At 58.3% G+C, this 21078-nt stretch overlaps 1 protein-coding gene across 2 annotated transcripts in view; it reads left to right on the top strand.

Annotated features, from left to right (window-relative positions):
* The window catches only part of AGAP3 (ArfGAP with GTPase domain, ankyrin repeat and PH domain 3), a 101438-nt gene extending 82459 nt beyond the window's left edge, over nt 1–18979 (top strand). For both annotated transcript variants that reach the window (XM_042022261.1, XM_042022260.1), the window contains exons 13-18: nt 3870–4031; nt 14816–14970; nt 15404–15494; nt 15847–16069; nt 17117–17372; nt 17660–18979. In XM_042022261.1, the coding sequence (XP_041878195.1) occupies nt 3870–4031; nt 14816–14970; nt 15404–15494; nt 15847–16069; nt 17117–17372; nt 17660–17884 (1112 nt within the window). In that variant the 3' untranslated portion in view covers nt 17885–18979. The remainder of the gene's footprint in view (nt 1–3869; nt 4032–14815; nt 14971–15403; nt 15495–15846; nt 16070–17116; nt 17373–17659) is intronic.
* The last annotated feature ends 2099 nt before the right edge of the window (nt 18980–21078 follow it).

Raw genomic sequence — 21078 nt, 5'->3', positions numbered from 1 at the left:
TGGAAAATAAATGCTTTTGTGCTGCATTCATCACTCCTTCGTTCCTGGCTCTGCCGCCGCACTAAAAAAGCAGTTAAATGCACATCAAGAGTGGAGGAGCCATTTCCATGCCTGCTCGCCCCTTGTAGTTCTCATTAGCGCGGCAGCCGCCCCCCCGCCCGCTCCCAGGGGCTTTCGCAGTTTAAAGGAGCCTCTTTATGATCATTACCGGAGTCCGACTGTGCGGGCGCCATTTGCAGCTGAGGAGGCTCCTCATTTGTAACTGTGAAAAACTATCAATTTCAGCGCGCCTGATGCAGCGGCTCCATCATTGGCCCCATCAGCTCCCTGCTGGAAGCGAATTAATCAGACTGTTACTGCTGATGGGGCAGCGCGGGCGAGGGGAGCGGAAGGGCGCAGCACTGAGCAGGGATGTGCCGGCAGCCCTCTCGCCTTGGACGCGGGGGCAGCGGGGCAGCCCGCGCCGGAGGAAGCACATTGCGAGTGGGGACTGGGCACGGGCGTGTCTGCTTGTCCCCGTGCCGGGAGAGGGTCCCCACTGCAGGTGGAACCTTGCCTGGCCCGCGGGAGCCGTGAGCACAGGCAGCAGGAGCCCCCGTGCCCCGGTGGGCACAGCAGCAGGTCTGATGCCCTCGTGCAGCTCTGCACGGCGCACGTGTGGTACCGTGGCACAGATCGGTTTTGGGGCATGATCCCTCTGCAGAGCAGCCCCTTGCCCCGGTGCCCTCCTGCCCCAGGAGCTGTCGTGCCTGTCATCCTTCCTCCCAGCAGCCCCTCAGCGGAGCTGGGAGCTGGTGAGGCCATGCTGTGGTTTCACTCTGCCCTGCCCTTGCCTGGCTGTCAGGAGAGCAAGCCAGCCCGGCCCATGCTCCCCATCCCTCTGCCCTCTGTTGCTCTGCCTCTTGTGCTACTACTCTCCATCCCTTTGCTCTGTGTCCTTCTGTTCCTGTCCATGGACTAGATATAAGGAAGAGATGTTTTATTGAGAGGGTGGTGAGGCAACAGGGTCCCAGAGAAGCTGTGGTTGCCCCATCCCTGAAAGTATCCAAGGCCAGGTGGGTCAGGGCTGGGAGCACCCTGGGATAGTGGATGTGTCCCTGCCCATGGCAGGGGGTGGAACTGGATGAGCATTGGTCCCTTCCAACCCAAACCATTCTGTGATTCTCGGCTGCTGCTCCTCCCAGTGATGTGGAGGGGTGAGACACCAGCTCAGTGCTCACTGTGTGTCCTGTATGCTGGTGGCTATTCATCCACTCTCAGGTCCCACCACACTGTGCTGGACCCCAAGCCCTGTGTTAGTGCTCCACGACTTGTCACTGGGCCAGCTGTTCTGGAGGGCCTGCAGCACACCATGGGCCACCAGCCTGGGGGTCCCAGGCAGTTCTCAGGGCTGCATCCCTGTCTGTGTCCCCCACAGCCACAGCTGACAGGAGTGCATGCTCAGTGTCATGAGGGAGGTGGCATTTGGTGGGTGGGCAGCGCTTTCCACATGGCAGGGCGTGCTGGGCTGAGCAGCACAACCACCCCTCCATCAAGGGGCTGAGCTGAGCGAGGCTGTCCTGCACCACGCCCGAACCAGGCTCTCTGCTGTTTCCAGTTCTGCATGGCAGGGCAGGTGAGGAATATTCCTCTGCTCAGAGCTGATTTTGGCCACGTGCCAAGGCTGTAGGCTGCCATCCCAGCTCCCAGGGACAGGCTGTCTGCTCTGGCTGTGCCCTGGAGAGTACATGGAAGAGCAATGGGATGGGGCCGTACGGTCATATAAATGTGCTCCAGCACACTCTGTATCTGTCCCTTGTGCAGGAGCTCTGCAGCCCACCTGTGGGGTCCCAGGGTCCCCTGTAAGGCTGGCTGGTTTGGAGAGGGGCCCAGGAGGTCCCAGGTGTGCCTGTGAAGGGTTCCCTTGGTGAGACAGAGCTCTAGAAGTCCTTGGATGGGTCAGAGGGGTTCAGTTGTCCTACTGGGGAAGGAGAGAGAGTAAGCAGTGCCTGACCTAGCAGAGGGAGTATGTTCCATGTGCTGCCCCCACCCCATTGCTATCCTGTCTCCATCCCACGGGGGCACTGGAAGTCCCCAGCTCTGGTGTGGGCGGCTGGGCAGTAAGAGCAGGGGTGTGGGTGATAACCCCTCGGGAGTTGCTGGGCTCATGGCAGGCCACAGGAGTGGAGTGCAGCAGTGTGTGACCCCTCTTGCTGAGCCTGGAGTGGGGCAGGGTGCCAGAGGCGTGGGATTTGGCCCAGGGAGCATCCTGGTGAGCAGGTGGGCAGCAGAGGGAGGATGGAGGCACCACACGTAGCCACTGACATGAAAGTTCAGGTCCCCTGTGACATACAGCTGGGAGCTGAAGGTGCTTCACACCTGCTCTAAGCACGGTCCTGTAGCAGGATCAGTAATTTATATTTATAAAACCCGAGTCTGATTTTATTAGATTTATCTCTCTTAATTGTCAAGAGTGAGCTATTTCCCCATGGATAAATAGCAGCAGAAACACCCTACTAGTGTGTGTCAGTGCAGGAGAAACCAGAGTTGGGAGATTTCCAATGCTGCAACCTCTCTCAGCTGTGTGAGGGGCACACCGGCTGCACCTCGATCCCTGCCTGGGGCATCTCCTGGCCTGTGGCCCTCTGTGTCCCTCTCCACCCCACTGTTGGTGTTTGTCGAGACAGACCAAGCCCCAGGGAGCCAGTCCGACCAAACCAGGATGAACCAGGGGAGCAGAGGACGGGCTGGGGTGGGAGAAAGGCTTGGCAGGTCCCTGCTGTCCCACTGCTGGAGCTGCTGCCCTTGTGCAATGCTGTGATTCCTTTCTTAATTCCAGTTGCCACAGAACATGGAAATGGGAAGTGAGGACTTGATGGGAGACACTGGACTGTAGCAGAGAGGACAGCAAGCTGCCCAGGGCAGAGGTCCTGGGCATGGAGCTGCCATCTATGCCCTGGGGGTGGGTGGACACTGGAGAGGCAGGAGTGGATTTAGGAGAGGGTTAACAGTGCAGCGAGGGCTCCTGCGCCTCGTTGCCTTCCCCGGAGTCTGCATTTTTATGCTGATTGGAAGCCTGCGCTGTGTGTGCTGCTGAAATTGAATGTCAGGCTTTTGATTTTGTTGCTGGTCTCTAATGAAATTTGACATTTAATGGTGAGTGCAGCGGCAGCGTGTGTGTGTGTGATCGGAGCTTGATTAGCGCACTCTAATTGACAGTAATTAGGCAGCTCCCTGATTGTTTCTAATTCTGCTATTAATTGTAAGGAACAGTATGATTGAGGATAAATTTGGTGCGTTGCTGCTGGGGATGCAGCTTCTTCAGCTCCGTATCGGAAGCCTATTGAGCCCATCATGCTCAGGTTCCTGAGTGTGGCAACCCCAGTCACCTCGTCTGGCAGAGCAGTGCTGGGAGGGCAGTGCTTCTGCAGAGGTTCTGCAGATCCTGGGGCCTGGATCTGCCCCAGTGAGGCCAAGATCACCCTCTGGGCCTGTCCCTTCCCAAAATGCTTGTGTAGCCCTGTGAGGACACTGCCCTGTGAGGGAACTGCTTCCCCAGGAACATGCGTTTGGGAGTGGGACATCCAGCTGCTCCAGAGGTGCTGCTATGCGTGTCCCGGCTGCATGGATGTCCCTGTGTGATCGTTCTGCATGGATCCCAGTGTGGAGCAGGTCCAGCCTGAGTGCCCAAGGAGCTGCCAGCCCTGAGCTGGAGTGGGTGTTGCAGCGGCCCTGTGCCATGGAGCTGAGCAGGTCCTGCCCTGTCTCATGGGGTAGTGTGGGTCGAGCCAGGCAAGTGCTGGGGCTGGCTCCAGAACACTTCGGTGTCTCTGGAAAGAGGAGACTGTCACTGTCCCACTGTACATGACTTGCCTTATCTTTGTCCCCAGCTAATGGTACAGCCGACTCACTCAGCTCCAGCCCAAACATTTCCAGTGCTGCCAGCCCGAAGCTGGAGCCGCCTCCGTCACCACATGCCAACAGGAAAAAGCATCGCAGGAAAAAGAGCACAGGGACAACTCGGCTTGATGGCCCCAGCACGGCAACAGAAGGTAGGAAGGGTCTGCCTGGGGAGCAGCTCTGCTGGCTCAGAGTGCCAGGCACCCAGGGGTCCTGTGGTGCTCGGTGGGTGCCTGGGGCTTGGAGTGCTTCTTATGCAGGGCTCAATGGTGACCTGGGGCTCGGAGCACTCATTGTCCAAGCAGCTTGTGCTGAGGCAGGAAGGAGCAACCAGCCTCTCTGATCTGCCTTTTCCTCCATGTCCCACATGCCGTGCAGAACCACTGTCATGCCTGCGCCTGCAGACAGTCACTGGTAGTTAAAATTACTAACTGCAGTAGCAGACCTGAGAGCACACCATATGGTTAAGGTGTGCTCTCAGACACTTTCCACCACAAGGACCTATTTCTGTTGACTTGTAAATTGGCCAAGCTTTCATAATTTAAAAGACCTGTGCTGGGCATCTGCCTCAGGCTGAGGGTATTTTGGAAAAGCTTGTCTGCTTCAGGGGACCAGCTGAACGCGTGTGCGTTGCTTTCCCAGTGCTCAGAGTACTGATGGTTTTTGTGTTGAGAAATTCTGGTGTCTGTGGTTGCTGGAGAGGGACCAAAAGCTTGACATGGAGGCTGCAAGGCATAGGGGAACGTTCTGCTGGGAAAAGACACCAAATCTCTACCAAATCAGGTAGAGATGAGCCTGGCAGCCACATTCTCCAAAGCCCGCATCTGTGCTTAGCTGCTGGAAAAAGTGAGATTTGACTTTATTCTTGGTCATCCTGTCCCACAGCACTCAATAAGCTTCTGTAGTGAACCAAAGTAAAGATGTAATTCAGAGGGGAGGAGGATTCAATACAAGTGTTTGAAGCTAACAGTTGCTGCAAAACAAACCAGAAAATATTAGTCTGTACCTGAAAGTGCTGCAGCTGTCGTGGCACCTTGCTCCAAATCACATGTCTGCCTGCAGTCCAGCTGCCCCGGTGTCCTATAGCAGAACAGCTCTTCTCAAGTTCTTGTTCTTGGAATGATTGCATTGAAGGTGTGCAGAGTTGGGCAGCTCTGTTGTTCCTTTTTAGCTGTTGTAGTTGTCTGCATCTGAAATGCACGAGTCTCAGGCAGGCTTCCCCTCTATGGTGGTTGATTGAGGAACCTTGAGCATCGTTTGAGGCTGTCATACCCACTGGTGTCTCCTGGATAGCAAGAAGTGTTGCCTGTAGTTGCACTTTTTTCTTAGCTCTGCGTGTATGTTATCTCCTCAGCCATTGTTGCCCTTTCCAGATTGGTTTGCAGTTCTCAGCCCAGTGCTTGGGAAAAGGAGAGGCTCATTCTTTGTGTGAATAGTGGGATAGTGAAGGAGGGAATGATTTTGCATCCCCACATGTAAAACTGAGAAAGCATGTGCTGAAGTCCTGTAAATAAAATGTTAAGAAAGAGTTGTAAAGGAGGTCCCAAAGCTGACCTTGGTGTGATGATTGGGTTTATTATGTGGATGGACATGAGGGCTCTCAGCTGACCATGATGAACACTGAAAAGCACAGGACTGATGTGTCAGTGCTTGCAGAGGAAGTCTGGTCCTGCGGCTGCTCAGTGCAGCTGACGGAGTGTGAGAGGTGCAGATGCTGGGACCTCATGTTACACAGAATGTAATGCAATTTCGTAGTGGAAAAGGTAATTGAAATGTGGAAACACTTTTATGAAGCAGTAATATGGACTAACCACTGCTTGAAGTCTTAAAATTTGATTAGTTCCTTTTCAACAACACATGTGTGCTTGGCAGAATTCCCAGCCCTCTGCTCCCAGACGCACAGACTGGAGGACCTCCTCCTTGTATGCCCAGGACAGGAGTCTTTGAGCAATCCCAGTATTTCCATGATTTCGCAGGCAGGTTTTTTCAGACACATGCTCACTCTTTTTGTCCTTCCTGGTTTGGCAGCATCCCTGGAAGATGGAGTGATGGGGGTGGAGCCATGTGGCAAGCATGAGGGCCTCAGAGTATTTTTGTTGATTCCTGCACTGGTCCTTGGCCATGCTAGTCAGCTGGGCAGAGGTCTGTCTTACCTGAAGTGGTACCTGTGTCTTGTCTCAGGTTGATATGGTTCATTTAAAGCCCTATCAGGTGCTGGGGCAATGTAACTTTTCCTACAGTGTGAATTCCTTGGCATTTATCAACACAGAACTTCATTTGCCAGCGAAGTGTCAGTTACCAAACTTCATCTGTCACTGCACAGACTTTGTGCGCCGTGGATTCTCCTGCCAGAGCCTCTGGCACCAGTAGCAGGAGCAGGAGGAATCCCTGCTCTGTGATCTGCAGTGCTGCTGGTGCCCCAAGTGCATGGCAGCAGGTGGCTGAGCTGCTCCAGTGTTGCAGTGGGAAGGAGCAGTGTGAGCACCATGGGAGGGATGAGGAGAGCATGGCACAGCAGAGGGGGCATCCGTGACCCGCAGTCACACGGGCAGCCCATCCCCCGTGTCTCCAGTGTGAACCCAGACTTTCCAAGCCCCTGTGTCCTTCTGCAGTGGGTGAATGGGTGCAACACCTGCCAGCTCAGCGCTGTGGTCAGGCAGAGGTGATAGAACCAGCTGCTCCCAGACCTGTGCTGGGGCACAGTGGTGCCATGGGCTGCTGCATGGTGGGTTTCTGGCTTTTGGTCAGGTATTGACAAACTGACCTTGCATTTATTTTTTTAAGTAATCTAGTATATTAGAAAATTGATCCAATTGCAAAATTTGAGTTCCAGAGGCTGGGTCAGTTCTGTCATGCTCCCAGCCTGCCCTGCATCAACAGGACCTGTTGCTGTGGACAGCGTTCCTGCCAGCAGAACCGTGCTCCGAGTCCATGGCAGAGGCCACTGTTGCTGCACTTAGAGCTTCTCAGCTTGGACCTGTTGCAGCCAGTTCCAGCAGCAATGAGCTGTATGCCCCATTTTGGCATGAGGGGGACATCCTGATCAGGAGAGGACCGTGTGCATCCCTGTGCTCAGCGTGAATTACGGAGCTGGGTCACACACTCCTTTTCATGCAGATGATCCCCCGCCTGCCATGTGCCTGCTGCACGGCTCCTGCCTGTGGTACCTTTGTGAGTGACTTGGTTGGTCTCTCTCCTGCTCCTAGCTCTGGGACTGCTCCAAGAACTGATGCAGCTCTGGACACTGTGACAGCTCATCACCAGGACCAGCAGGCCAGGGCAGAGGCAGAGACAGAGGAGCAAGTGACTCTGGGACTGGTGTTCAGGTGGCCACCCATGATGGGTCACTGCCCTGCATGAGAAGCGGAGACTGGCAACAAGTACAAGGAGGTGCTGAGCCTCTGCTTGAGGTCCCATCCCAGTGTCTGAATGGTCCAACTGTGAATCCTGGGCTGAGCATTGCCCCTCACCATGGGCATGGCCAATTTGTGTCACGGACTGGTGTCCATAAGTATGATTGACTCCCCCTTGAATCTTTTTTAGCTGCTTTTGAACTGTTACAGCAGTTGTTTTCAGAGCAGGGTGATTTGAGTTTTTTGCTTTCGCACAGTCAACACGGTGAAAGTGTGAAATCCCTGTGCCAGGAGTGGGGCTGCCAGGTCCTGTGGCAGAGCTGCCATCCCTTGTGGCCGAGCTGCTGTCCCCTCACGGTGCTCATCCCTCTGTTCACTGTCCTGGCAGGAGCATGGGGACAGCCCAGTAAGGAGCCGTGCTTCCCACTAGCTCGTGTTAGTGTAGCTGTGCCGGTGTGGGGAGCACTGTGGAGGGACCCCCCCACCAAAACTTCTTGCCCACCAGGAGCTGCATGGGGCCAGGCAGGTTGCCAGGCTCAGCCTCTGTCACAGCATCCCTGTGGGCAGGAGCAGCCCGGGGGGTATGTGAGGGAGCAGGTTTGGGCTGTGCCCAGGCTGCCTGCACCTGCCTGCACCCGCCTGCACCCGCCCCATGCCCGTGAGCTAGGCACGAGCAGTTCAGGTTAGCATCCTGGGAAAGTTGGTGAGGTCTGGGGATAAATTGCCATCAGTTTATCTCATTTAGGAGGTAATCAGAGCCAGGGACGTGCAGAGCAATTGAATCTTAGTTGTTCTGAAGTATCATAAATCAAACGAGCTGTTGCTTTTTTACATGGGCTCATGTTAAAGAGAGCTCAGTGTCAGGCTGCCAGGGAGCATCCGCAAACTATGGCAGGCGTGGGATTGGGCTGCCGGAGATGTCACCAAACTGGGGAGTGCTGCACAGGCTGTCAGGGAGCACCCACAGGCTGGCAAACGTGTATCAGGGTGTCAGGGGACGAAGATGCTCATTCCCATGGTGGAGTTGCAGTGTCAGCCTGCAAGGACCATCAGGAAAGTCTGCTCTCATGAGAACCCAGCAAAGCTCTGTGGCCAGAAGTGCCCTATCCTGCCACGGAGCAGCCCACAGCCCCCCTGCAGCCGCACTCCCCTTTGCCTGGACCCTCGGCCCCTGTCCAGGCTGCCAGGAGGGCCAAAGAGCCACCAGACACAGCTGAGGGCAACAGCACCTTTGCGACGCTCCCTGCTCCAGTCTCCCCATGGCTGCCAGAGCTCCAGGGATAATGAACTTCTCATGTGCTTAAAGAGTGATGCAGGGTGCATGGCGAGAAGCTGACAGCCCCTTAATGTGCTTCTCAGTGGCGGCCAAACGACGCGGTTTTGTCTTTGTTTTTTAGTTTTAAAACCCACAGGAAATTGATGGCCAGTAAAGAGTTGTGTTGGGGCGATGTGCGTGATTAATGCCAACTGTCAGGGGCTGTCGAGGCCGATCGTGGCAAGCCAGGAGTGTGAGGCTGAGCCGTGCTCACCAGATTGCTGGGGATTCCAGCTGCTATCGCTCAGCTCCCGCCTGCCCCACACAGCTTGTGTCACCCGCACGCGTCCTTCCACCAAGCCTCTTAATTCAGTGCTAACAAGTCACTCCAGCTCATTACAGACCCTGGAGCTCCCTGCTCCATCCTGGCGGGAGGGAGGCAGCCTGTGCTGGGCATCTCTGTGGTTCAGCCAGTTCCCCGTCTCCAGCAGCTCCCACCCCCTCAGTCTGTGGTTCCTGAGGGACCTTATACAGCTCCATGTTACCCCTCTGAGAGACCCTCATGTGCACACCCCTGACCCTGCCACAGGCCACTGCTCACACCATGAAGCTCACACCATCCATGCCCTCCCTCCTGTGACCCCTGCCCTGATGCCTGCTGGCCCGTCTGCCACCTCCCAGGCCCGCCCCCGCTGTGCACATGCTGCACCCCACATTGCATCCTCCCCACCAGGTACACAGAAATGACACTCTTTGACCCTTACATGACCCCCCTGCACACCCCTGTGTACCTGTGGTGTCCCTTGGGAGCACCTGCTCCTTCTGGCACACTGTGTCCTTCCCCACATGGGCAACACATGTTGGGACCCCACTGTATGCCCTCTGTTGTACAGCTCAGTGTGCCCATCCACGCTTGAGCCCCCGCTGCTGCCACCCCCGTCCCCCATGCAGTCCCTGGTGGGGATGTGCCAGCTCAGCCTGGGGCACTCCGGGATCTGGGGGCGCTGGGACAGCAGACGCTGGGGGGTCTCCATAGCGCTGTTCCTGCTGCGCTCTCCTGGCGGCTGTCCCCGCGGAGGGGCCTGTCCCCGTCGCACTAATACAGGTTGGGAATATTGGGTTTAATGATCTGCAAAATGAGGAGGTAGCGAGCTGACATTTACGAATGGTGCTGCATCCTTCTCTTCCCAGACGCCTGCTAATTTGTTGATATCCCAAACACCTCATAATGATGTGGTACAGTCACAGCTTGCAAACAAGCATCCCGAGGCCAGGGGCTGCTGGCTGCCCTGCTCCAGGACCCTCCTCACAGGCTTCGCAGCTGGAGAGCGGAGATGTGGGCCAGGTCTGACAGGACCTGCCCCTGGTTCCTGCCATGTGCCCCACATGCTGGAGGCGTCCCCCACCTCCTCCCTATGTGACTACCCACTCTCCAGGGCCTCTGGAGGCACTTCTACTATGCCAGCAAAAAGTGGGAGAAGGGCTGGGAGTGGGAAGACAGCATGCAGGGAGAGGCTGGATGTGGCTGGGAAATGGTGAAGAGCAGAGGTGACAGAGGAGACTTCAAGAGTGGGGCTCAGTGCCAGCTCTGCTTCCTGTTTTGCTAATGTTGAGTGAAATCCTGCTCCTCTCTGCTGGACCTGCTGGGATGCAGGGAAGGTGTCCTACACTATCCTGCACCCATCTGCTCAGGAAGGAGCCAGCTGGGGAGCTGTCTGGCATGGAGGGCTCTTTGAGCCTGGTGTGCTGGCATGGAGATGCTCCTGCCATTCCCTGTGCTGAACTCCCCCTTCCCACGGGGGAAGAAAGTGCTGCCCTGGGCCTTTGGGCTGGCGTGGGGGAGCTCTGTCCAGTGCCCTGTGTAGAGAGGGAATTGCTGTGCCGTGTCCAAGTGCTCAGAGCACGGTCCTGCCGCACTGGGTGGGGACCAGAGGGACATTGTTCCATCCTCTGTCCTCACAGAGCTGCTTTGTATCCCAGCTTCTGGGAGAAGGGGAGCAGCCCCCCTATATTGCTGCTTGTGCTCTGAGAGTGCTGTCCCAACCTGTGTGGGGGCACCTCAGGTAGGGGTGAGGGATGGGGCCAGCCTGCCCCACTGCAGCTCCCGGGGGGAGCATGCTGCCTGGGGTGACCTGCTGCACTCCATGGAGAAGCAGGGTGTCCGTGGAAAAGGAGGTGGGAAGTACTGCTGCTGTGGCTCCGCGTCATGGTCCCCACAGGAGGGTCTCTGGGCTGGGCACCAATGCAGGGTGTAGCCAGAGCCCTTTGCAGAGCAGGACCAAGCTCTGCCCCAGCCCTGTATTGAAGCTGAGGCATTTTTAGCCCCCAACCCCATCTGCTCAGAGCTGTGCTTCCCCCCCACTCAGAGCATAGAGAGGGTACTTGGCACGAGCTGTGAGAGCAACACTCCGTGTCACTGCTGCTCCCCTTCCCTTTCCTCTCTGGCATCCCACAGGTGTCACTGGGACACACGGTTGCACTGGGCACCTCACTGCCAGGACTGCTTTGAGCAGCAGATGCAAGCTCCCTTGCATCTTGGTGGGCACTTCCCTTCCCTCCTGCTGTCCCTTTGGTCTGGCTCCCAGCTGGGCACACAGGATGTCCATTCCCTCATTCTTGGCAGCCCCGTGGTGCTGCTCTGCTGTCCAGAGGATGCTTCCCCCCAAGGCTGCAGTGTTGGCAGAGGGAGGGTGACTGCCCTGGGGCTGCTCATCTCACTGCAGTCCCTGCCTGAGTCGTCTTGGCTGCTGGTGGGGTCTGGGTGGCATGTGGCCCTGCTCTCCTGGCCCTGCCCTCCCTAATCCTGCTCCTGTTCAGAGCCCTTGTTCCTGGGCGGTGTTGGAAGGGGGGTCATGGGGTTAACACCCATTAGCAGAGCCGGCTCACACCAAACTCTGCTCAGCAACTCTTCACGGAGCTCAGTCTTTAAAACATCATCAAAAAATCATCAAGAGAGAGAGAGAGGCAGCGCACTCATTTCCACTGCCCACTAATTCTAATGGAGCTGGTGTAATGGGCTCCCACCAGTGTGCTGGGGGCAGCTGGGGGGCCGGGCTCTGCCGTCTGGCCCCCAGGTAGCTGCTCACTTGGAGGCAGCTGGGAAGGGCTCCCTGCTCCTGTAGGAGTGGCTTTCTCTGAGGTCTGAGCCCTGTCAAGTTGGAGCTGACAAGCCCTGGGACTTCTCTGAGAAGGAGCCTGTGCCCAAGTGTGGGGCAGGGGAGGGAGCTCTGCCAGCTCTGCTTCAGCAGAGGCAGTCAGTCTAAACTGTTCTGCTTATGTCATCTGCTTGGTGCTACCCTTTCGTCCGGCCAGAAATGGCCCTGCTACATTGGGAACCTGTACCTCTCCTCAGAAGAAGCTGCGAATGCCCACTACTTTCCCTAAAACAACGACTTGAGTCTGATCCAACTTGTATGGGTGCCCTGGGGAGCTCAGGAACTGGTCCCAGGCTGTCCCAGAAGGTGGGTCTCAACAGTATTCAATGCTGCTGCAAGTCCTTGATTCCCTTCCCAACTCTGCTGATCCTCACGTGTGAATCCAGGGGTGTGATCCCACAGTGTCACACTTTCCTGTTGTAGTCTTGCTATGCTGAGGCCTCCAAAGGGATCCAGCCCCATAGTGCCATCCTGCACTATGAGGTGGGGAGTTTGCCTTAGTGCAGCAGAAAAGCTGTGGTCCTTTGTTAGCTCTTCCCGGGCTCCGAGAGCAACAGGCCCTTTGTTCGGCCTGAAGCTGGAATCCAGGAGGCACAAAGAAGGAAGGGAACGGAGGTCCTGTGTCTTGCAGAGCTGGCGCCAGGGCTTTGGTTGGACTAGGACTGCTCCCACGGCTGGGACTGGGCAGCCCCAGAGCTGTGGAATGTCCCTCAGCTGTGATAGTGGGAAAGTCCATCCGAGTCAGGTTGGAGCCCCAGAAATTTCTCTCCCAGAAGGAGGGAGCCTCTTGCCCTAATAGAAATGTCCTGAGCAGAGTGCTGGGAGCCACATGGAGCCCCCCAGCCCCAGCATGGTGCCTCAAGGAGCAACAGTGAGCCCCACGCCAGAGCCCTGGGCAGGCAGAGCAGGCATTTGCTTCCCTGGGAAGCATACATGTGCAGGAAGGCTGGGGCTGGGATTCCTGTCTGTCTGTTTGGTGGGGAGGTGCTCAGCAAACAGGAGACAGGAACAAGGAGGATGCAGCCACGTGAGCCCACAGCAGGAATTCCTCGCTGTGTCCTGCTGACCATGATGTCCTGCTTCCTGCTGTGCAGAAGGGGCTCAGCAGCAGGAAGGACTTTAAGTGCATCCAGTGTTTCCCAAGTCCAGGCAGCTGGCTTGGGCTCTGCAACACAGTGGCAGCAGCCACAGGTGGCTCAGACCATGGAAGGATGAGGTTTGAGCAGAACAGGGCCTGTTCTGGTGTGTCAGGGTCCTCCAGGAGCACTGTCTGCAGACGCTCCGTCCAGCACCTGGGCAGCCTGTGCCCCAGGGCGCTGCTGCTCACTCCTTCCTGGCTGGCAGCACTTGGCCCCAGGCAGCCACCAGTCCTGTGGCTGTGGGGGGATGGTCCTGGCTCCCCTGCAGTCTGGAGGCTCCCTGCCCATGCCTGGGTCTGGCAGCACGCACAGAGGCTGGTGCCAGCAAGCCAAGGAGGCAATGCCTGTTAGCCTGGCTGTTGGCTGGTTATTTCTTCTCCCAGTATTCACAAGTTAGCAGCTGTGTATTTTCCAAGAATCTTGTTCTTGAGCTGGGACTTGGTAACTGTGGGGTCCCTCCTGCAGCTGAGAGGTGGAGGAAAGGGCAAAGTGCTGGACGAGTGGGATGTCCCAGTTACACCCGTGCATCACAGAGAGGGGAGAGCCCAGCAGCATGGCTAACTGCCTGCTCCCCGCAGTCTGTCATCCTCCTGAGGGCTCAGAGGCTCTCATTCCAGCAGGAGAGAGGCAGTTGCAGGCACCTTTCCCCAGAGGAGTCCCAGGCTGATTTAGGCTGAAATGAGTAAAAGAGCCTTGCCTTCCTATCTGGGAAGGGCAAGCCAGGACAAGGCCTCATGCTGGAGTCATTCCATCCTCCCCAGGCTCTGATGGTGTGGAGAGCCGGCCTTGTGTTCCCACAGCAGTTCACGAGCACTGGTGTTCTCCAGGCCTGGGACTTGTCAGTGCAGGTGCTGACCGCCAGCCCGGGACGAAGGGCTGTGCTCTGCCACCGTGCCCAAGGGACCTGGCTTTCCTAAGGAGACTTCCCAAGGCTGCACTGTGTTCTGGGGACATTCGTGGACACAGCCTGGCTCAGATGGGCGCAGGCAGCCCTGCAGTAGCCGAGGGTGGCCATGGCCTTGGTGGGACCTAGCCAGGGGTCTCTGCAGCCATTCACTGGGGCTGCAGCAGCTCCTCAGTCCCTGCCTTTCTGCCACTTCCCTCTGCAGTGAGGGACTTCTGTGCTGCAGAGAAGTCAGGGAGAGGAGCAGACCTCCCTCAAACCCCTCCAGACTCCCCTGCTCACCTCCCCACGTCATGCCCAGTGTGCACAGACCCTGCCAGGCTTGAGGCCAGCACAGCTCTGCCTTGATGTGGACCGGAGGCCCCTCGGCCTCCGTGCTGTCTCTGGAGCTGAGCAGTTGACTCCCTGCTTTTAATAGAGAGCTGGGAAGGCACATTATGGAGATGAGGGTGTTATTTGCATAACGCTAATTAGGTAATTACAAATCATTTTGCTATGAGCTGAAGCGTGTGCTGTGACATAACGTTTATTAGTCATTCCATTCAGGCCCCGCTTAGTTAAGTCATTTACTGCACTAACTACTGAAGTTGGCAATAAAAGGTAAATGCTGGTGCTGGGTGTGAGGCTGAGACACGACACCCCGTGAACTGTGCCCGTGGGGGGCTGTGTGAGGCAGAGCCAGGCTGGCAGGTGTTAGCAGGGCAGACCACCTTTGAAGCCGTGGTGAAGAGCTGCCTCTGAACCCACTGCACAGCCCTTCTTGCACCGCCTCACTCCGTGTGCAGGGCCCATGCTCCAAAGCCACTCGTGGGTGGGCACTGAGCCCTGGTGCTGGGGCTGTCTGCAGGCACCAGCTCAGTGGAGGAGCCGATTTCACTGCTCCAGAGGTTGGCAGCTTTCTCTGAGGGTGGGACACAGGGCACAAGCCAGTGGAGCTGTGTGGGGCAGAGGGAGGGAGGTTTGGCACAGAGCTCTGATTCTTCTCTGCAGGCACTTGCCTGTCCCAGCCTCCTGGGCTCTGCTGCTGCCTCAGCTTGGCCATTTGGGGATGGCAGTGGCCTGCAGGGATCTGTCCCATGGCAGATCCCATCCTTCCCAGCCCTGTGTCATGGCACACCTTTCTCTTCCAGAACCAGATGAGCCATTTGAGTTCATTATCGTGTCGCTGACGGGCCAGACGTGGCTCTTTGAAGCCTCAACATCAGAGGAGCGGGAGCTCTGGGTGCAGGCCATTGAGAGCCAGATCCTGGCCAGCCTGCAGGGCTGTGAGAGCAGCAAAAACAAGGTAAGAGGCCTTGGCCAACTTCTGTTCTATCTTCTCTGGCATCTGCTTTGTCACATTCTTCCATGTCCCACACTTGCCTGTTTGTCCCTCTGCTCCCAGGGAGAGTTCAGTCCCGTCCCTGGGACTATGCAGTTGCCCCCAGGTTTCTTGTCCCCTCTGGCCCACCTGGCTCTGGCCCCATGGAGTACTCTGCATCCTGTGTGGCTGGATCCTACATGGTTCATTCCCTCTCTGGACATCTCTGCCCTTTCTCCCCACTCTGACCCACTGTTCCCTGCTTCTCTGGTGCACACCTAGCCACTCCAGACCCTGTTGTCAGAGCCCCCATGCTGGCCAGCCTCATGGAGTGTGGTGTGGCACACTAGGAGGGGTGCAGGACGCATGGTAGGGTGGCTGGCCTGCAGTGAAGGGGGTCTCGTGGGGTTCTTTGCAGGCTCGGCTGGGCAGCCAGGGCGACGCACAGGCCATGCAGGCCGTCCGCACCGCACGTGGGAACAGCTTCTGCGTGGACTGCGATGCACCGAGTAAGAGATGCTACAGTGGGCAGGGGGCTCACCCAGGAGGGGAGGGGGCTCCAGCCACCCCAGTCACCCCTTCTCTCAGCCCATAGAGACCTGCTCTGTGTGTCTGTCCTGTCCTCTCCTGCTGTGGACCTTCTCCTCAGGGTTGGGGTACAGACCCACCTGCCACACTGGCCCATGACCCCTCACTGGCCAGCCTGAGGTCATGGCCTCTCCGTGCCCACCCCTCCCAGGGACACTGAACTGGGAAGGGTTTGGTGGGCAGGTGCCTGCAAATACGAGTCTGAACCACAGGAGACGGGCTGGTGAGTCTTGGCAGGTATTAACTCTCCCCCACTGATCCTGCTGCCCTCAGATCCGGACTGGGCCAGTCTGAACCTGGGCGCTCTCATGTGCATCGAGTGCTCCGGGATCCATCGCAACCTGGGCACCCACCTGTCCCGTGTGCGCTCCCTGGACCTGGATGACTGGCCTAGCGAGCTTCTTATGGTCATGACGGCCATCGGCAACGCACTTGCAAACGCTGTCTGGGAGGGAATGGTGGAGGGGTACCCCAAGCCCACGCCTGAGAGCAGTCGGTAAGGGAGGTGGTGAACCCCAGAGATGCTTCTTGGGAACCACACCAGGAGGGCTGGGGGATGCTACAGGGGGTTGGGAGCAGCCATTGAGGCAGGCAGGATTCCTCAAGATGCTCCAGTGTTGGGGGTCCTGCCCGCCTGCCAGGCACTGGCCACCCTCTCCTGCCATCCTGGTGGGGCAGTGGGGCTCCATGGCGGCCACAGCCGTGCGGTGACTGTGAGAGCTGAGGCTGGCTGCAAAGCCGAAGGGGTTAACAGAGATGGCTTGGCAGCGTCGTGCAGGTCTCCAGGGTCTGTCCCTTTCAGGCCCTTGTCTGTCCCTATCGGAGCCACTCTCCTGTCACTCATCCCAACGAGAGCCCATTCTGTGGCTTATCAGCGGCGGAGCACGGGTCAGGGGGCGGCGGCAGTGAGCATGCTCGGCGCGGGGCATTGATGGCCGCCCGCCAGATGCAGATGGATAGAAAGGCAGCAGATAGCGGCGGGACGGCGCACATCGATCCGCCGGCCCCGCGGCCCCGCCGGGACGGACGCGGACACCGCCTTTGTTTGCACCAGGCGAGACGCGGCAGCGATAAGGTGCCTCCCGTGGCACTGGGCTGGCGTGTGCAGCACTAACCTTCTCCTGCCACTGGCCATGGCCCCACACAGGCACGGGATAGGGACGGTCCCTGTGCTGCCCCGGCACAGGCACACAGCATTGGGGTGCGAGGGGCTCCAGCAGGGAGGTGCACAGGGACAGGTGTGGGGTCTGGGTGCAAGATGCTGCTGCTGTATAGGCATAGGCGTAAGCATACAGTGTCCATAGGGAGCTGTAAGGAGGTCAAGCAGGTGACAGGCAGGTGTCCAGAGTGGGGTGACAGAACCCCAGTGGCAGCTGTGGGCACAGAGGCACGGCAGGGGCTATGCAGAACATACCTGGGTGTGACAGATGTTCACTGCTCACACAAGTATGTTCACGTGGCAGTGCTGATAATCATATCCTTTTGTGCACGGGGCCCAGGCAAGTTGTCTCAACTGTGACAGTGACAATGTCCTGTCTGGCAGGGAGGAGAAGGAGCGCTGGATCCGGGCTAAGTATGAGCAGAAGCTCTTTCTGGCCCCACTGCCCCAGTCTGACATCCCGCTGGGGCAGCAGCTGCTGCGGGCCGTGGTGGAGGATGACCTGCGCCTCGTGGTGACGCTCCTGGCCCATGGCACCAAGGAGGAAGTGAATGAGACCTACGGAGATGGAGATGGGCGCACAGCACTGCATCTCTCTTGTGCAATGGCCAATGTAGTCTTCACGCAGCTGCTCATCTGGGTAAGACAGAACCTGCAGCCCCTACCGCAGGGCTTCTGGTGCTATCCTAGTGCTTCCCCACCTCTGTGCTACCAGGGCACAAGGCACCCTTTATCCATCCTGCTTCCGTGGGTTCTCCCACATGCCCACTCGTGCTGACCTGCCCACTCTCTTGGCTCCCTGTCCCTGGCCACCCTCCCAGCTCCCTCTTCCTGCCTACCCCAGAGACCCTCTGCTCCTTGCCACTTCCATGCCCATGGGCACACGGTACCCAGGTACCACTGACCAGCTGCTTCTCTCCTGTGCAGTACGGAGTGGATGTGAAGAGCCGGGACGCTCGGGGCCTGACCCCACTGGCCTATGCCCGGCGAGCCGGCAGCCAGGAGTGCATCGACATCCTGCTGCAGCACGGTTGCCCCAGCGACAGCGCTGCCACGCTGACCCCCAGCCTGCCGCGCCGCAACACCAATGCCAACAACAACGCCTGCGCCACGGCGCCGGTTGAGTTCAGCGCCAGCCCCAGCACGGTCTAGCCCTGCACGGGCCCTCCGGTTGCCGCACAGCTGCCCTCCAGCCCTGCCGGGGACCAGGGCCGCAGGAATGGGTCTGAGAGCAGCACAGACAGGCCCCCGCGGTGCTTGCCCCCACCAGAACCCCTGTTCCAGCCAAGAGGAGGCTGGGAGCCAGCCGGGAGCCAGCATCCTGCTCCTCTGCACTGGTTCCAGCCACCTCTCACTGTGCAGCTGTGCAGACCCAGTGCTGTCAGCTTGTGGAGGGGCTCCTGCATAATCCCTGGGGTGGCTCCAGTGCACCCCATTCTTGTGACCGGTACATGGATGGGGGGGCAGTTTCTCCTGCCCCCCCCCATCACACACATCTGTAGATAAAGCAGGGGCTGGGGACAGTTCAGGTGTGTAGCCCCCCCCTGCACAGCAGTACCAGGGAGGCTGATGGCTGCACCCACTCCCTCAGGCAGGTCAGTTTGGGCACTTCCTTCCAGCTCTCCATCCGTGTTGGCCTCGCCACGCTCCCCAGTGCAGTGGTGAGGTGGGGAGCAGCAGGAGGTGCGTATTTCTCCATTGTGCCCCCACGCTCCTCTGCTTCTGGCCGGTGCAGGAGGGATGCACGCACCGATACCGCTCCCCGTGCTCTGATGCAAGGGTGGCATCTCCCCAGTGCAGCCCCTGGACAAAGGCCTCCCCAGCCTCCCTGGTGACCTGGAGCGTGAAGAGGATGGTCACCTCGGAATCCCCAGCTCTGTCTGTCTGTCTGTCTGTAGAGTCACTGTCCTTCCAGGTTAAAGCTCCAAGCTCCAAGCCATACACAGTGTCTCCATCAGAGCCTCCCGCTGGCTCCCGCTGCTGCCCAGGTGGGGCTGGTCTCCAGCTGAGCAAGAGGAGAGGAGAGGAGCGTCTCTCTTTGCATTGGGGTCAAGCCTCTAGCTGAATGCTGGAACCCCAAGGCTTTGGACACTGCTATGGAATGTCTCTGTCACTTGTGTATAAAATGTACATTGGAAATATTTATATGGACACTCTGTATATACGGTTTCTTTTCCATGAGTTGCCCTGTGTGTGTTACCTGCAGCCAAGGAGATAAAGGCCAATAAAGCAACCCCCCTCCTGCCAGGCCAGCGTCTCAGTGTGCTGCCTTTGGGGCCTCCGGTGCAGCCCTGGTTTGCACCTGGGTCTGGTGACTCTCCATCCCACACTGACAAGCGTTCAGCCTCTTCTCCTCCGGCTCAGGCTCTGATAACAGCAGTCCTGTGCCAAACTGGGCCCCTGGAACATTGCAGAGTGCTGAGGGGTGGAGGGGAGATGTGCCAACCCTGGGCACTGAGGGACAATGCCAGAACATGGCCCCAGAGGAATGCACAGCTCTGGTGGGATGGGAGATGGGCACAGCAGAGGGGTGTGCTGGAGAGGGAACATGCAGGGCAGGAATGCTGGGCCAGCTGGTCCCTGTGCACAGGACAGCGAGTGTGAAGCTGGGATGGGGCAAGGCAGAGATGGGCAGGGAATGATGGGCTGCCAGGGCAAGTGAGGAGTCTGCTATGGCTACAGAATACTGGGTGTCATTGCGTCCCAAGGCACAGGCAGACCCCTGAGCAGTGAAGGGAGCCATGTGTCTGCTCTGCCAGCCCTAACTTTGCATGCTTCTCATAGCTGTGGGCAGAGCAGAGCCCCAGTGCTGGCAGTTCCAGGGTGCACCCCAGGCCACACCACAAACTGCAGTTCGGGGTTCCGGTGTCTCTGTGCTGTGCTGGGGTCCAGGCTCTGCTGCACTGGGACTGGGCACAGGCCTTGGGCCCCAAGCCTGTGTGGCAGTCTGCAAGGAAGGGAGGTGCCAGGACACCCCCATCTGCCACAGCTACCCCAGCTATCCCTGCCAAACCCCTGTTGCCTCCTCCTTGTGCCTCTCCTGTGGCAGAGGCTATCTCGCTGGGGTCTGCAGACAGTGGCCCCAGCCCCTCCACCAGCCCCTCCACTCATTGGTGTGTTCCGGCTGCGTGTGCCCATGTCATCATCCTCATCCTGGTCCTGGCTCTGGTCCTGGTCCTGGTCCCACTTCCAGTCCGGGCCCTGCACCCATGTCACCCCTCATTCCCGTCCCCTCGTGGTGCCCATGGGTGCCCCCACACCGGCCCTGGCCCCAGCCCAGTGCTGGGTTTGGTTAATTTCCTGGCGACTGCATTAGCGGGAATGGAAGCCGAGGGACGGCAGCTCCTCTGGGGCCCATTAATCATCCCCCTCAGACAAGCTGCCTTGATTACAAGTGGCAAGAAATTCATTAGGGCTGCGGCTCTGACAACTTTTATCTGCGCGGCTGGATCTGACTCATTAGGCAGCCAAATTAAAGCCATGATGGGCCCTGATGAAATTCACTGCTTGTTTATCTTGTGCGATCTGATACATCTGCCCATACATCATCTCCCGCGCGGGATCCTGCCCTACCCAGCCCTGGCGCCTCCCTTCCCATCCCAGCCCTGCCCCAAGCCCCCGGGTACCCTGCCTGGACCCAGCTCTGACCCCAGAAGACCCCTCGCCTGCCCCCACACTCTGCCTGCGGCATTGGGGCTGGAGTCGGGGCTGTAAGCGATGACCAGGCCACCAGGAGCCATGCGGAGACAGCTCTGGAATCAAAACCATGAATACCCTGAGCTGGAAGGAGCCCACGGAGATCATCAACATCCAGGGTCTGGGGCCACACAGCCCGGAGCAGCTCCCCACGGCCCATGCAGTACTTGCGGGGGGTGCAGTCCCCTCAAGGCACCCAGACCCCTGGCCAGGTCCTGCTGGCAGTGGCACTGCTGTGGGCACACAGCCCTGTGAAAACAGGCCCTGTGCCCTGCTGCTGCCTGCATATTGCAAACAGGCGCTGGGGATCCCAGTGATGCCCCTTTGCTGGCACCCTGGGGCAGGGAATTCCACCAGATCCCCGCAGGCTCTGACACCATCCCAAGGAGCCTCCACCCCGCAGTGGGCCAGACCCCACCAGCAGCACCACTTGTGCCCTGTCCTGCCTTGCCCCAGCCCAGCATTACCCCAATGCTGGAGCACATCTGGGTGCCAAGGTGACCAATGTGGCTTCACATGGCCCCAGGCCAGGACGGGCTGAAGCAGAAGCTCCATGTCCGTGTTCAGGGTAAGAGGTGTGTGTCCATGTTTAGGGGCAGGAGCTGTGTCCATGCTTAGGGGCAGGAGCTCTGTGTCTGTGTTTAGGGGCA

The sequence above is a fragment of the Corvus kubaryi genome, unplaced genomic scaffold (assembly GCF_017639235.1).
Source record: "Corvus kubaryi isolate FWS band 111438036 unplaced genomic scaffold, C.kubaryi_AGA036_p1.0 37193, whole genome shotgun sequence".
Classification (NCBI taxonomy): Eukaryota; Metazoa; Chordata; class Aves; order Passeriformes; family Corvidae; genus Corvus; species Corvus kubaryi.
Note: the sequence above shows the minus strand (reverse complement) of the source record. Positions and strands in the feature narration are given on the sequence as shown.